Source organism: Syngnathus leptorhynchus, chromosome 11 (assembly GCF_054491065.1).
Source record: "Syngnathus leptorhynchus isolate UIUO chromosome 11, UIUO_Slep, whole genome shotgun sequence".
NCBI classification, from domain to species: domain Eukaryota; kingdom Metazoa; phylum Chordata; class Actinopteri; order Syngnathiformes; family Syngnathidae; genus Syngnathus; species Syngnathus leptorhynchus.
The window spans coordinates 3,703,687-3,717,111 of NC_141205.1; the positions used below are offsets into that span (position 1 = coordinate 3,703,687).

The following is a 13,425-nucleotide window of genomic DNA, read 5'->3' on the forward strand; positions in this document are numbered from 1 at the left end:
TATGAAAGGAATTCCGACAGAATGAAGAAAAAGCAGCATTGGTTCTTGCATGATCAGTTCATCCAGAGACTTTTTGAAGGTAACCTTGTGATTAGTACGCAGTCACAACTGTCAGCATTTACTAATTAAATTGTACTAAAGCTATATTACATCCAATATGTTCCAAAAAACTTGCGATACAAAGATCAAATCCTTGATGAGCTCAGTTCAATACTGATTGTACAAATGCGATTGAGCAACATGGTCAAGCTTGCAGTACGCAAAAAACAAAAGCCAAGTAAACCAGTGGTCAACACACACCTCTTCCTCATGTGACAGTGCGAAAGCAAGTTGACCTTACAATGTCCAAATGCTCATGCAATAAAGTTTTTAAGGGTCACCAGAGGACATAAAAGCAACCACACTTGGGTGTCAACAGTCCCATTGTGTTTAAGTATTCACTGTGACGAGCATTGGTTGAAACCTCGCGTGCAGGTAAATCACAGCTTCATTCTTCCAGTATGACCTCTGAACTTCTCTCAGGCCTCTCTTCTTTCGTTACGCCATTCGGGAGAGGAACACCTGGTAGATTTCTGTTTCACCAGCTCGCCATGTGGACCATGGTCTGCACAATCTCGACCTCCAGTGCCTTTTCACACGAAAATGCTTATGTCGTTGACCTTTAACATGACCAGATAGCAAGCTGACACTGCTAAGAGAATCAATCAATGAAGGGATTCAAAAATCTGTCACATCATCTTTTATTTTAAGACAGTTTCCCACTATAAAAGATGCATCATATTGAATGAGCTCGAGGATTTAGAAAAAAAAAACGCCACGTTAACCTGGGGGACAGTAGTTCACGTTGGTTACTCTTACCAGTTTAATAGATCATATTACAGACTATCATAATAGTCTGCAGGGCGTTGGGGGGTGATGATGTTACAAGACGTACCTGCTGGGTAAATTACCTTCTGGAGTGATGAACCAAAGTAGGAGAGACTTAAAACGAGCCTACGCACGTGCCTATTCAATCTAAAACAACCTCATGACGGAGTCAAAATGTAAAATTTCTGTCTGACATTACAATACAGGCCTATCCCCATATTGCTTTTTTTTTTTTTTTTTTAAAAAGGGATACCCAAATTCTGCAGCATAGGCACACAAAAAAAAGGCTCATTTTGCTAACAACCAGATTGACAGATGTCTAATCCCCCAAAAGGCAATTTAGCAGGTTACTGCTTGATGCACGAATGCACCCGCCCATATAAGGAATCCCGACCTTAATAGCGGGGGTCGATTTTTGCAAAGGTGGCCATTCCTTAGACGCTACTGACATCACCTCGACAGCATCTCACCGATGGCGAGAATCTTTGCGGCGCATCTGTTGAAATGCACCACTAAGGCAGATCACACACTTACCTTTTCAGCAGCTCCACTCAAGAGGCACACGTCATGAAAATCACTTGTGAATGAGTCATGATTACATCTAACACAGAAACTTCAGCAATGTCCTAACTTTAGGTTACGCTAGCCTGATAGAAACTACTATCGGCAAGCCACGGAACTAGTTTAACAAGAAGACCCTCAAAGAGATACATACACTTTGTGTTTAAAACTGTTGTTGATATGGGTGTAGTCTTTTCTGGTGGTACTGCAATGTAATTATGGTCGCTGCACCATGACGCAGTGGCGGGAGGCGGCGGCTGCTCCACAGCGTGCGCGTCTTCATCATCCTCATCCGGAGCGTCGTCGTCATCTGCTCCGTCGCTCCCAGAGTCCTCGCCGCTGTCCTTCTGGGCCCTCGTCTGTCTGGTGGCTTCCCTCTGGACGGATCAGACAGAAACCCATTAAGCCAGTTCAGGACAGCATCTCAACAGCTTGCTATATTGTTCGCCACTGTGCATCTATGAAGTCAATGCAAGGCAGTTTGCCAAAACACTATTTTCAGGTTATCGTGATTTTTTTTAAGTACTCCATAAAATGATAAACTATAGGCCAGCCCTTCTATAAATTGCAAATATTCCGAGAAATCCAATCGCACGTCAATAACTCCGGTCACCATCATTTAGTAGCGCTGATTAGCAACTTGCAAATGTAAGACAATCGGACAGGGATCTGTTTGATCTGTATTGTTTGCAAAATGCAGTCTATGCTAGCAGTGTTCCTTTGCAAGCATTTTCGAAGCAAGGACCAAAACTTGATTTCATTCCCAAAGATCCAGTGTGTGAACTGCACACCAGCTTAATTACAATTCAATGTGGAAACTTTACAGTTTACCAGGCACACAAAACTGCTTTAAGATTCCACACTGGTTTTTTTTTTTTTTTTTATGATCAAAGCACATTCTCCATCATAAAGTATTTACGTTCAAGGCATAATTTTTTAAACACCAAAACAGAGACAACAAAAATGAGAAAACCGCACCAGTACAATCATGTCACGTTAATGTTCAGTGTGAATAAACTTTGCCGTTGTCACACACATATACACGCACAATCATAAGAAACGTGTGCCTGTAGAATTGTAGAATAGACTTTGAAGTGAAGCTGCCATCTTGGTGAATTGCGTTATACAATTGCATTGTAAACTGACAAAGGGCATTTCATTCATTCATCCTTTGAAGACAAGTCAACTGTGTGTCTGCTTGCTAGAGCAAAGTCAACTTGGTTCTAAATGTATTTGATTTCAGGAAAGTGTACTTGACATCGTTTCACAACTTAAGATAGTCCAAATTACCTTTGACGCAGAGCTGGATTTCTGATCTTTGCTTTGAGGCTCTTTGACTTCGGCGAACGACTTCACCGTAGCGGCAGCGTGTCTCAGGATGCAGTCATTTCCGCAGTACACAGAGTCCGGCTGGGCGTTGCTCTCGCAGCCGGGACCGATGCATTTGGGAAGTGACACGTCCTCCGCTGCCGCTGACTTTGCGGCCTCTTCCGTCTCGGTTGTTTTCACCTCCACGTTTGAAGCCACTTTCTCCTGCTCCATCTCTGTTGGTGCTTTTGGCTCTGCTGTGGGGCACGCTGGCTTTTTTGACACAGGCGCCCCCTTCTGGCCCGTGTTTGGTGGCGTTGCCTGCTGTACCGTCTGCTCCAAACGAGTACACAATAGCTAATAATAAGCAAGGTGATTGAGAAGCGGCCAGCTTGAAAATATCATCATTCAAAATTGGACAGTATTCCCATCCTAACCATTATTTATAGCATACATTTTAGTCTTTTAAAAGTATGCAACGTGAGCAACCACACAGTGAATATTTATATACTTCATATTCAAGTCAGATAAGAACCAAGATGTAAACTTTTAACGCCTTGATTATTTCTTTAAAAAAAAAAAAAAAGGCAAAGTCAAATTATTAGTGATGACCTACCGGCTGAAAGATTTTTATCTTCTTTTTCCCTGTTGGATTTGTGGCTTTCTCAATCCTGCCTTTGATCCCGATGTCCTCCGCTCCTTTCTCGTCATTGCCGGCAGATGTTGACAGCAGTTGTGCTTGTGCCACCGATCTTGTCATTGAACCCACGTCACCAAAAACGCCACCAGCAGGAGGTAGAGGTAAAGCACAAGCTTTGGTCTTGAGGTCTATGCTCAGGGACAGCGTGGAGGTGGCAGGCCTGATCACTTGGCTTTTTTTAGTCGTGCAGTTGGGGCAAACGTAATCCTCGCCATTTCTCTCCATCAGACGGCCCCGAGCCTCTGTTATGCCCACGCAGTCTCCATGGAACCACTCCTCGCAGCGGTCACAGCAGATCATGAACCTAATGAGGAAGGACATTTGTAATGGCAACCGAGTCGGGATCCCCTCATTATTAATCCTCACGAATGGTCAAAGAGCAAATCAGATTCGAATGTCTCCCAGGTTGTCTAGGAATGCCTCTCGATGGGCCACCGAGCTGGACAATATGGCTTCCCTACATGAGCTGCTGCTCCACAACACACCGCAAATAAGTGGAAGAAGTTTCCTTCTGTCACACACATTTTGGTCTAGATTTGATTCATTGATAGCATCGGGCAAAATTCTCACAGCACCCCCCCCCCCCCCATTGTTTGTTGAGCTATCCATAAATATTGCATTATCAGAGAGATCAAGCCATTTAAACACCTGTGGGCTGACTAATAGTATGGATTTGAAATTAAAAATTAAATTGCCCAAATTTGGACGTAGAAGGCGTCAGCCGGACACCAGCGGTGTTAAATTGAACATAAAATTAAGTTTCCTCACCTATGATATTTCAAATTATTATGCATGTTCAGTTTGGGGAAATGATGAGAAAAGAATGTAGCATTTAAGACATGTAATCGCTGTGGATCATGGCAACTGCAAATAGCAAAACCAGCATATAATTGACACTACCTCCTCACAACTGCCATGAACAATATCAGGAGGAAAAACACACAAATAAGAAAACAAAAGGGGATGGTTAAAGTTTTGCAAAATGTAGGGGCCACTGTATTTTTGAAATGTGCCACCCAGTGAAGCGTTCAAAACAAACCTTTTGTTGTGTTTCTGGCGACATATGCAATAAAGTGCATTGGGGTCGTATCCTTCGTCAGAATCAGTGCTCGAAGATGAGGAAGAGGAACCGTCATCGCTGTCCTCCTGTTCCCGAGGCTTGCCTGCCTTGCCGACAGCTTGCACGGGAGTCTGTCCCTTGGCAGACGTACTATTTGAACTTGCCGCCCGCTTTTTATTCACGTATGTTCGAATTGGGCCGCGCTTTACCAACAAGCCGCCTTTTTCTGTGGTCTCCTCATTGTCGTCGTCGTCATCGTTCTCCTCTTGATCTTCCCCTTTAACGTTTTTCTTCTTTTGCTCTTCCTTTGTCTGCATGTCCAACCTAGGCTGGTGTTCCTTATTATCATTTGTGTCTTCTATTTTGGCCCCTTTTCCAGATTGCTCCGCATCTTTGTCCTGCGGCTCGGCACCATCTTCGCTGTCCTCGTTCTCTGAGCTTTCTTCATCTTTGACAGTGGCGCTTTGGGTTTGGCGTGTCCACCTGCCGCGCTGAGTCGCCCGTCGAGTCTGCTCCCTCGTCCTACTTCGGGTTTTCCTCTCGGACGGCTCGGGCTTGTCGTCCGCCGTCTTTGTGTCTGCGTTCCCGTCAAAGCTGGCCTCCGAGGCTGTTTCTGCATCAGTTGGGGTTTGCGAAGGAGGATCCCCGCCTTCCAGGGACGGAGGCGCGCTCTTTCGTAGCACTCTTTTCGTGGTGGAAAGAAATTCCTCCAGTTTGTCGGTACGTTTGGACTGTCTGCCGCTTCGGCGAACAGGATAGCGGCTCTCGTGGTTGTCGGGTGCTGCTTCCACTGGCATCTCTCTTTGAGCAACAGTGGAGCGACGGAATGTCCACGTTTTCTTCAATTCGTTGTTGGCTTTGGAAGATTTGTCCGCTTTCTCTATTGGCTCCTCTGCCACTTCTTCACTTTCTGTCGGGATGGTTTGCGTTGGCTCGCTGAGTCGCTCTTCCCCATCACCTGTGGACACATTACAAAAGGCTCATGTTTGCTTCAGAACGTTTTCAAGAAGTAACTTGAAAATACTTAATCTATTGTTCACAAACTACAGATGTGCTCAACTAGATTTTATTTTCCTTGTGTGCCTTTAATTTCCACCCATTTAAAGTTGTTTAGGGTTCTTACAAAATCCCACCATACTACTACCCAATGCAAGGAAGATATGCCCGGCCTTCATTAAGGGAAAAACAAGCTCATTCAAGGTACCTTGAGAGCAGCTATCCATATGGTCTTGGCTCTGTTCTGGCTCATGAGCTAGAGAGAGCTCAGGGCTCACATTCTCCTCCATGGGTGGAGTCAATCACTACTTTGAAACTGAATCACTAGTTAGGAGAAGAGCACAACAGAGTCACTAATGAAGTGCAAAGGGGGTAAATGCAGTTCACTACTCATCGGAAAATGGGGAATGAATTTGAGATTTTGCTTCAAGTTTGTCCAAATTGTAAAATACAAATCAAAAGAGGATATTAAATGGAAAACTGTGTAAAAATAAAAAGGGTGGGGCTCGTTTAAAAAAAATTATCATCTATATTATTACAAGCCTTCAAAAGTATGACAGGGTTCCTACAGCTCAAGGCAGGATAACTAAGACATTTGAATTCCATTTGAAACAAAATACATTGTCACATTATTCAAAGTTGCTGTGGTTACCTGATGTTACCACAAGTCATTCTGTTTTTAATGCCAATTAAGCCCTAGTTTTAATTTTTTTGGACATATTCACTTTTATGGAAGCACAGGAACCCTGGCTATTTCTATATTTCAAAGAATAATACTTAGATTTTGTTTAAAATGGGAAAATTAAAGAAATGGGTAAAATGTTTGTTTTATTTTATTAGCTGCAATATGTATAAAACCATGTAAGAAGCTGTGGAAAATGTATGTCGACCACTTGAGTGTAACACAAGTGGCACCAATCCCTTATAAGTCATCTTTTATACAGGTTGCCTAATGCAAAAATTAAAAGGATGTACAAGAATACATCAGCTGCAGAACCAATCAACTGGGAAGCTGTGTCTAAAAATATTGCTTGCACTGCAATAAAATCAAATCAAAGTTGAACAGTTCAATTCAATTTTAATATATTTCACTCCTAAGCTAAAAAGTATATAATTGTGCCTTAGTTAAGGTTTAAAGTCTGAAGGAAAAAAAATTAACTAATACTGTGAAGAATGTACCTGCAATTCCTCAACATAACAAAGGCTTCACAACTACAATCAGGATTTGAAGATCTGCCAGAAAAAGAAAAAAAAATGCAACTTAGGATGCACCTCACGAGCAAATAAATTATTTCAATTTCTTAAGTGTCAAAAGGCATCAACACATTTTTACTACACAGCAATACACCAATCACTGCTAGATTCAAATAATGTGAAGGCATTTCCAACCTTTTCCAACTACAGTGGACAATGTACTATTTGATTCCAATAGATCCTGTATTTTTGGTCATCCACAAACAATTGATTCAATGGCATATCGTAGAACAGTCCCTTAGCAACATAAAGTATATTGCGCAGGTTAGGAGATATCCCCGTGCAGTAATTTCCTCCACTATGAAAAAAATGGTGGTGTTGATATGACTCCACAGAAAGGGCGCCTGTGGCGCAGCAACGTGACACGTGACTGGGCGCGATGCTCGCAAATTGGAAAGACAAGCCAAACTGTAGCTAATGCACAATTTGAGCATCGTAATTATGGACACGCTAAAAGCGACAATGACGACATTTTCCTGTGTAAACATGTCGAGAAAGTAGTTAGCAGCAGTGCTATGCTAGCTGATGACGTTACGTTATTACGTCAAGAACGGGGCAATACGCGGCCCTGAACAAATGCAATCCAGGTCCCGATCAATTAATGGCGTACTACAACAACTATGATCACGTAAAATGTCAAACACTTTCGAATGTAATTCCGTTTTTACGGAGATCGGCGCAACAGGGTCATGCGTGTGGCTGCACATCAACATGTAATGGCCGCAAAGCCTCATTTGCTAACCGCCTTAGCTAACACGACACCGCGTTATTTATTGCATAAACGAACCGAGCTGGGCAAATCGCCAAAAAGTAAAAGCAAAATTCGAATCTCCGTATTTTTTTTTTAGCTCCACTTGATTGCAGTTTTAAGATTAGTAGTGCAATTAAATATTAGATTTCAACAAATCATTTTTGAAAACGTCCGCTTACCGCGAGCCTCGGCTACCTGGCTAGCAAGTACGATAAATTGCCTTACGAGCCATTTGGATACGCATATGCGACTTATATACGTTTTTGTGTGTGTGTGGAGAAAAACGCTCGTTTGCCACCAAAACCTACATAGCGGTTAAATGCGAGTTGTTCGGCAAGAATAAGCAAGCACGTTCAACAACCTCAATCTACGTTCCTGCAGTAGGCGTCGACTAAAAAATAATATCCTGCAACTAGAACTAGCGGTTTGGTTAAAGAATCGAATGCATCCCACAAATAACCAAAGAAATCGACTCAAAACCCTCAATCTTCTACCCACCTACACGGCAGAGATACGAATGTGTCCTCGTTCATTCTTCGGTCGTGCCTCCATTTTCCCAAATACTGCTGAAGCTAGCTGACTGCGCCAGATGGCTGACCTGACCATCGACAGGGCGCGCGTCGCCCTCACTCACTATCGCTCCCCACTGGTCCGGAGTGGGAGTGTAAATGCTCACAAACAACGCGTTTGGTATTTTTTTCTGCGTGATGCAATAAAAAATATAATAATAAAAACTTTAAGATCAGCAAAATGTTGTTTTTTTTCACTCAGATTTGATTTTGCTTGTGTAATGAATGTGTTGCGCAAGGTTTGGGATATTGTGTTTTATTTAATGAAAACCTTTGCATTGGGCTTTTTGTTGTAATTCTGATTTAATGATTCATAACTATGCAGGGCATAATCAAAATTCCTAGCTATGTTTCTGCAAACAAGGGCAACGCTCTCCGTTCATCTGATATTGATGGCAGCAATTATTGAAGAGATGAATTGTGAAATTAGCACATTAATTGGTTATTATCACACAAGTCAAATACGCTAGTCCCAAAAGAGTTTCTTTGACGAGGTACCTGATGGAAACATTGCCATATGCTGAATAAGAATGCGAGTATATGTATGACCTGACAGCTCACAAATGTGAAATATATCAATTATGCATGCAGAGCTAATGGAGTTGTACATTATGATTTCTAAAAAGATGCCTCATACACATTCAGCTCCAGTGAACAAACTGGTTTTTACATGGAATTATCTTAAACATACAACATAACTGCAGTATGCTATCGTAGTATTTCCTAACCTCCAGTGAACAAACTGGTTCTTACACACAATTATCTTAAACATACATAACTACAGTACGCTATAGTAGTATTTCCTAACCTGGTTTTCTAACCTGCGAGCGCCGAGCACATTGCAAGATGTACGTCTTCAAGGTGACTTATTGATGGGAGCTCCATTTTTTGTGTCAAATGTTAGAAGAGATAAATGCCTATAGAATTCTTATAGTCTTAGAAGAATTAACTGTCCAGATTAAGGGGAGGAAATAAAATTATTTTTGTTTACTGATCAGTTGTGTAACGTTCTACTTTTAGAGAGTCCTTATCCCATATGAGGTGGGTCGTATGCTATGATTTAAAAGAAGAAAAAAAAGGTTCCGGGATATACAAGACATAAAAAGGTTGGGAAACATTTGCTCCATAGCATATTAGTGTGCTACAGACTTTCACCGCAAGGTGGCACTGTGACACTGCAGCAAAACCGCCTTCGTTATCCAGATGTTATTTAAAATTTAAAGGTTAGCTTCTCCCTCAGTGCTCACTCTTCGCTATTTGAAAGGTCATCATTCGCAAGCAGACGACAATCTAATGTAACATTTGTGTTTCAGACTCATATTCATTGTCTATTGCAGGGCGTGGAGTGGAGCATTATCACAGTTTGGGTCACACTCAAAAGTTTTCCGATTTCAACCAAAGGTGAACATTGAGGGAAGCGTGTTCTTTTCCTCTGCTCTGGTCAATCTTATCAACACTTTATTCCCAGCAGTGTTAAAACATTTCCCACTTACATGTTGACAATTTGTCAAGAGTTCTCCTGTGATTAAAAGCGTCACAAAAGTGTCAATGTGTCACGCAGACGAATTGGGGCCACTGTATCGGCTCGTGAAATCAAATGTCAATGTGCCACAGACCATACGAGAACAGATCCATATTTCTATTAGGTGCCACGTTCCGAGCAGATAGGACAAGATTGCCGAGCATGTTTGTGCATATTTTACTGAGATGGAGCTTCTCAGTCTTCATTGAACTACAGAGAAGGTTGGAGAGGGGGGGATGCCTCCAAGGGTTCACGTATAGACATGCATGCTCAAAAACACACATACAAGGGACTCCTACCCTGCTCCTTCTTTTCTATTAAATGTGCATGGCGTAAATCGATCCTACCCCCTAGAAATCCGCTTTTTTTCCACAAAAGCCACTTAAGAGTTCTCATTTTGAGAGAAACGGGGAACCAGTGCTATTGATCCATCTCCAGAAAAGAATGTCTGGCTGCAAAAATGAAACTACTTGTTCACGGATCTCGTAACAAAAATTAGACATCATGTGCCACAGACTGAGTTTTTGCTCAGTGTTGTCCTGGGGGGGGGGGGGGGGGGGGGGGGACTTGACCGTAAAACTTTTGAGCTTCTTTTTCCCTCATCCTATCATCACAACATTCTATCAAAAAACACATTTGTGTATTTCATTCATAAATATGTGAACAGCCGGCATCAAACACTTAGTGGATGTGTCGCTTCTGTCCTGCTTTCTTTGCGTGTGATGGTTGTGTAGTGAAAACGGAGTAAATGTAGCTATGGAGATTTTTTTTTTTTTCCCCAGCAGACTGGCCTATGTGGCAGTTGAGTTTTTAATCCTTGTTGAAGACACAGATGTGACAATTGGTTGGGCACAATTCTCATTTGAGGAAAAAATAATTTCATTATACATACAAATGATTTCCAGCCTGTTAAAATCCAAGGTCTACGATTGGCTGACGACCAAGTGTACCATGCCTCTCGCCCGATGCCAGCTGAGATAGGGCCCGGCGCACTTGTGACCCTAACAACAAAAGTGGCGCAGAGACTAGATGGATGGGAAGACAAAGGTGTGGGTGACAGGCCTTCCCTAAGCTCACCTGGTTGATGTGAAAACGCAATAGCACAGAGCACCAAATCCAAGCGTTTGCATCACAGCCGAATTCATCTCAGGAATCAATAACAAGCACCCGAGCCACTGGCGCCGCTTCTGCAGCAGAACAAGAATGCGTCACCATTGCTTGGTCTTGTCTGTGATCAATCCATCTTCGCAGCGTAGGATCAATATGCTACAGGCAGCTCATATTTCACTGATGGCCTAGCAGTGTTAAATTCTTTGAGGAGAGGGGGGGGGGGTTAAAAAAAGAATGGGAAGACAGGATTATGACAGGATGTTAGCTAGATTTTATAGGTCGCTCATATACTGTAGAGGTTAAATGCAAGCAAATGTGAATAATTCAATTTTTGGGTGGCGTTATGGAGGCACAGTTGTTCTGTGTCGGGGGTTTGTGTGCTCCGTGGACACCATGGCGGTGTGACAGCTTGCCGATTCAGTGAATTTATAATGAATGTTCTTTTATTCTCATCTTTCTTTCTCACCTTTCTTTTCTCCTTTACCCCATTCTCGCTGTCACCTTCCTCTCTCTTCCTTTTGAGAATCTTCTCGCTGCTCCCTTCTGGTCTGGGCTCCTTGTCAGGAAACCTTGTAGCACATCATCCTGAAGGCAAAAACAAAAGATTTGATTTGAAAGGCGCTTAGCTGCATCTCTGTCCACTCCTGCTGTTGTGCTGGCCTAATGATGCAAATGTTAAGACGGCCTAATGAGCAACAGTTGAGTTGGCCACACGGCTCGCCCGCACTCTCTCATGAATAATATCACTTTGTCAGAATCAAGATGTGCGCTTTTCTGAACTCGCACGTAACTGTCATCGCAGATGGTGCTCGCTGGTATATGTAAAGAAGATAAAAAAATGGATCTAATTTTAATATATAATTCACAGGCATTTCTTCAGTTCCACACCCACAGGTGCAGAAACTAGAGACTCAATGAGAACGATTTCAAGTTTTGCTGTGTGTGTGTGTGTGTGTGTGTGCGTGGGGGGGGCACTTTTCAGCTCCCACGACGGCACACTATATTTCAGCCAAGCACATTGTATTTAGTCATTGGTACCTCATTTTTCATCTCACCTGTGCAAGTCTTTTCAACTTTTGACTCAAGAGTTTATCCTCATAGACACTGCCATGCTTGCCAAAAATAAAAAAAGAAGAGGCAAACTGTTAACCGGCGCTCTGTTACCACAATGACGCTTTGAGTTTTTGGCTGCTTGGGTTTCTCCCTCCCCACGTTGTGGCTTAATCCACCATGCTTTAACCTTCAGTTTTTCAAAGATGGCCTGCGGGCTAGAATTGCCCTTTGCTGACTTGTGAATGACAGTGAATCAGTTCCCCTCTCGTTCATTCCTTTTCATCTCACAGATCATACTCTGACTGGGTCGAGATCAACGGGGCTCTCCGCAAATCTGCACAAATTCCGAGTGCTTCTTATTAACCTTACACAGGGTAACACAACACACCTTCTATTGGGCAGACAGCCTTTGAATTTAATTTTGGAGTTACAGTTGCAGCTGAAAGTGAATAACCACTCCAGAATGACCTCAGCTTCTGCATCTATTGGTCATCAAGCGTGAGCTGATCTTCAACTATGACACGACAATAAACATAATCCACTCTATCATTGCCATACCTGACTAATTGTGTTTATATAAGTGGAAACGCATATACTAAAACAAATACTTATCCTATCAAGAAAGTACCAAAAAAAAACAAAAAAAACAATCAAACTATGTAGAACCAAGTAATTACTTAAGCATTCTTAAATTCTATGATTTGGTCGAGTATAATCATGAATAATAATTGAGGATAGAAAGTCTAAACTAATCCAAACACCAACCAGGTCCCACTCACTGCTTTATAACAACAACAAAAGGGTGAGAAGGAGATCTAAGTGAAGCTGTCTAGCCTTCCTCGGGCTTAATATACATCAGGAGAATGAGACAGCATCCAAGTCCAAGTCCAGCTGAGGCTCACATTCGAAGGGATCCCTCCGAGACCCGCTTCAACAAGATAGATGATGGGCACAGCGTTTCAAACTGGGCGCACTCATCCCAGACATCATTGGGTCCGGGCTGAATAAGAAGGTGGCGGCCCCTTGCCTGCTCCTCTCTAATAGAAGACACTGCCTGACTGACAGTAGCCCATAAATAAACGAGTTGGTATGTCACTGGAAAAGAAAACATTCACTTGAAAACATTCACACAACAGCATCATAAATATATCTGAAACCTGAATTTCTGGAGTGGCAAAAAAAAAAAAGTGAACTAAAGTAAGTTATAGAAGCACATTATCATTATTTTTTATTTGGTTAAGGATTCAGTATTATTTAATCATAAATCTGGGGTACAAACGTGCATTTAAAGCAGCTCAGACGACAAAAGGACACGGTTAACCTCAATTTCTTGACAAGGCAACCAACCAATTGAAGACACAGACCTCTCATTGAAAACAATTGACAATGTTTCTTACAAGGCAACACAGCTGCCCTCTCATTGAAAACAATGTAATGCGTACGTATATATGAAAGAGTAACTTCCATCAATAGGCACGAGAAAGGTACAAATTATGCAGACAAAAACTAGAATAACAAGTGGATCCACATTCTGATAATAACTTGTAGGACAACAACGTTGCAACTAAGATTTTGCATAATGTAACGATCAGAAATATAATGCTCATTTAGATGACTTAAAATGAAGGTTTTACGAGATTATAAGATCAACAACAGGATTCAAAATACACTTAC

General features: G+C 42.2%; 1 protein-coding gene across 8 annotated transcripts in view; it reads right to left on the reverse strand.

Moving 5' to 3' along the window:
• Positions 1-13,425, reverse strand: part of LOC147048890 (uncharacterized) — a 29,629-nt gene that overhangs the window by 8,261 nt on the left and 7,943 nt on the right. Inside the window, exons 1-7 of one of the 8 annotated variants that reach the window (XM_085924041.1) lie at positions 7,996-8,289; positions 6,672-6,725; positions 5,701-5,816; positions 4,476-5,454; positions 3,353-3,740; positions 2,719-3,069; positions 1,583-1,805 (exon numbers count right to left, since the gene is read on the reverse strand). In XM_085924041.1, coding sequence (XP_085780167.1) covers positions 1,583-1,805; positions 2,719-3,069; positions 3,353-3,740; positions 4,476-5,454; positions 5,701-5,782 — 2,023 coding nt within the window. In that variant the 5' untranslated portion in view covers positions 5,783-5,816; positions 6,672-6,725; positions 7,996-8,289. Of the gene's footprint in view, positions 1-1,582; positions 1,806-2,718; positions 3,070-3,352; positions 3,741-4,475; positions 5,455-5,700; positions 5,817-6,671; positions 6,726-6,881; positions 7,529-7,858; positions 7,879-7,995; positions 8,290-11,164; positions 11,284-13,425 lie in introns of those variants that run through there. The other 7 variants (XM_085924044.1, XM_085924043.1, XM_085924048.1 and 4 more) reach the window with 7 other exon arrangements.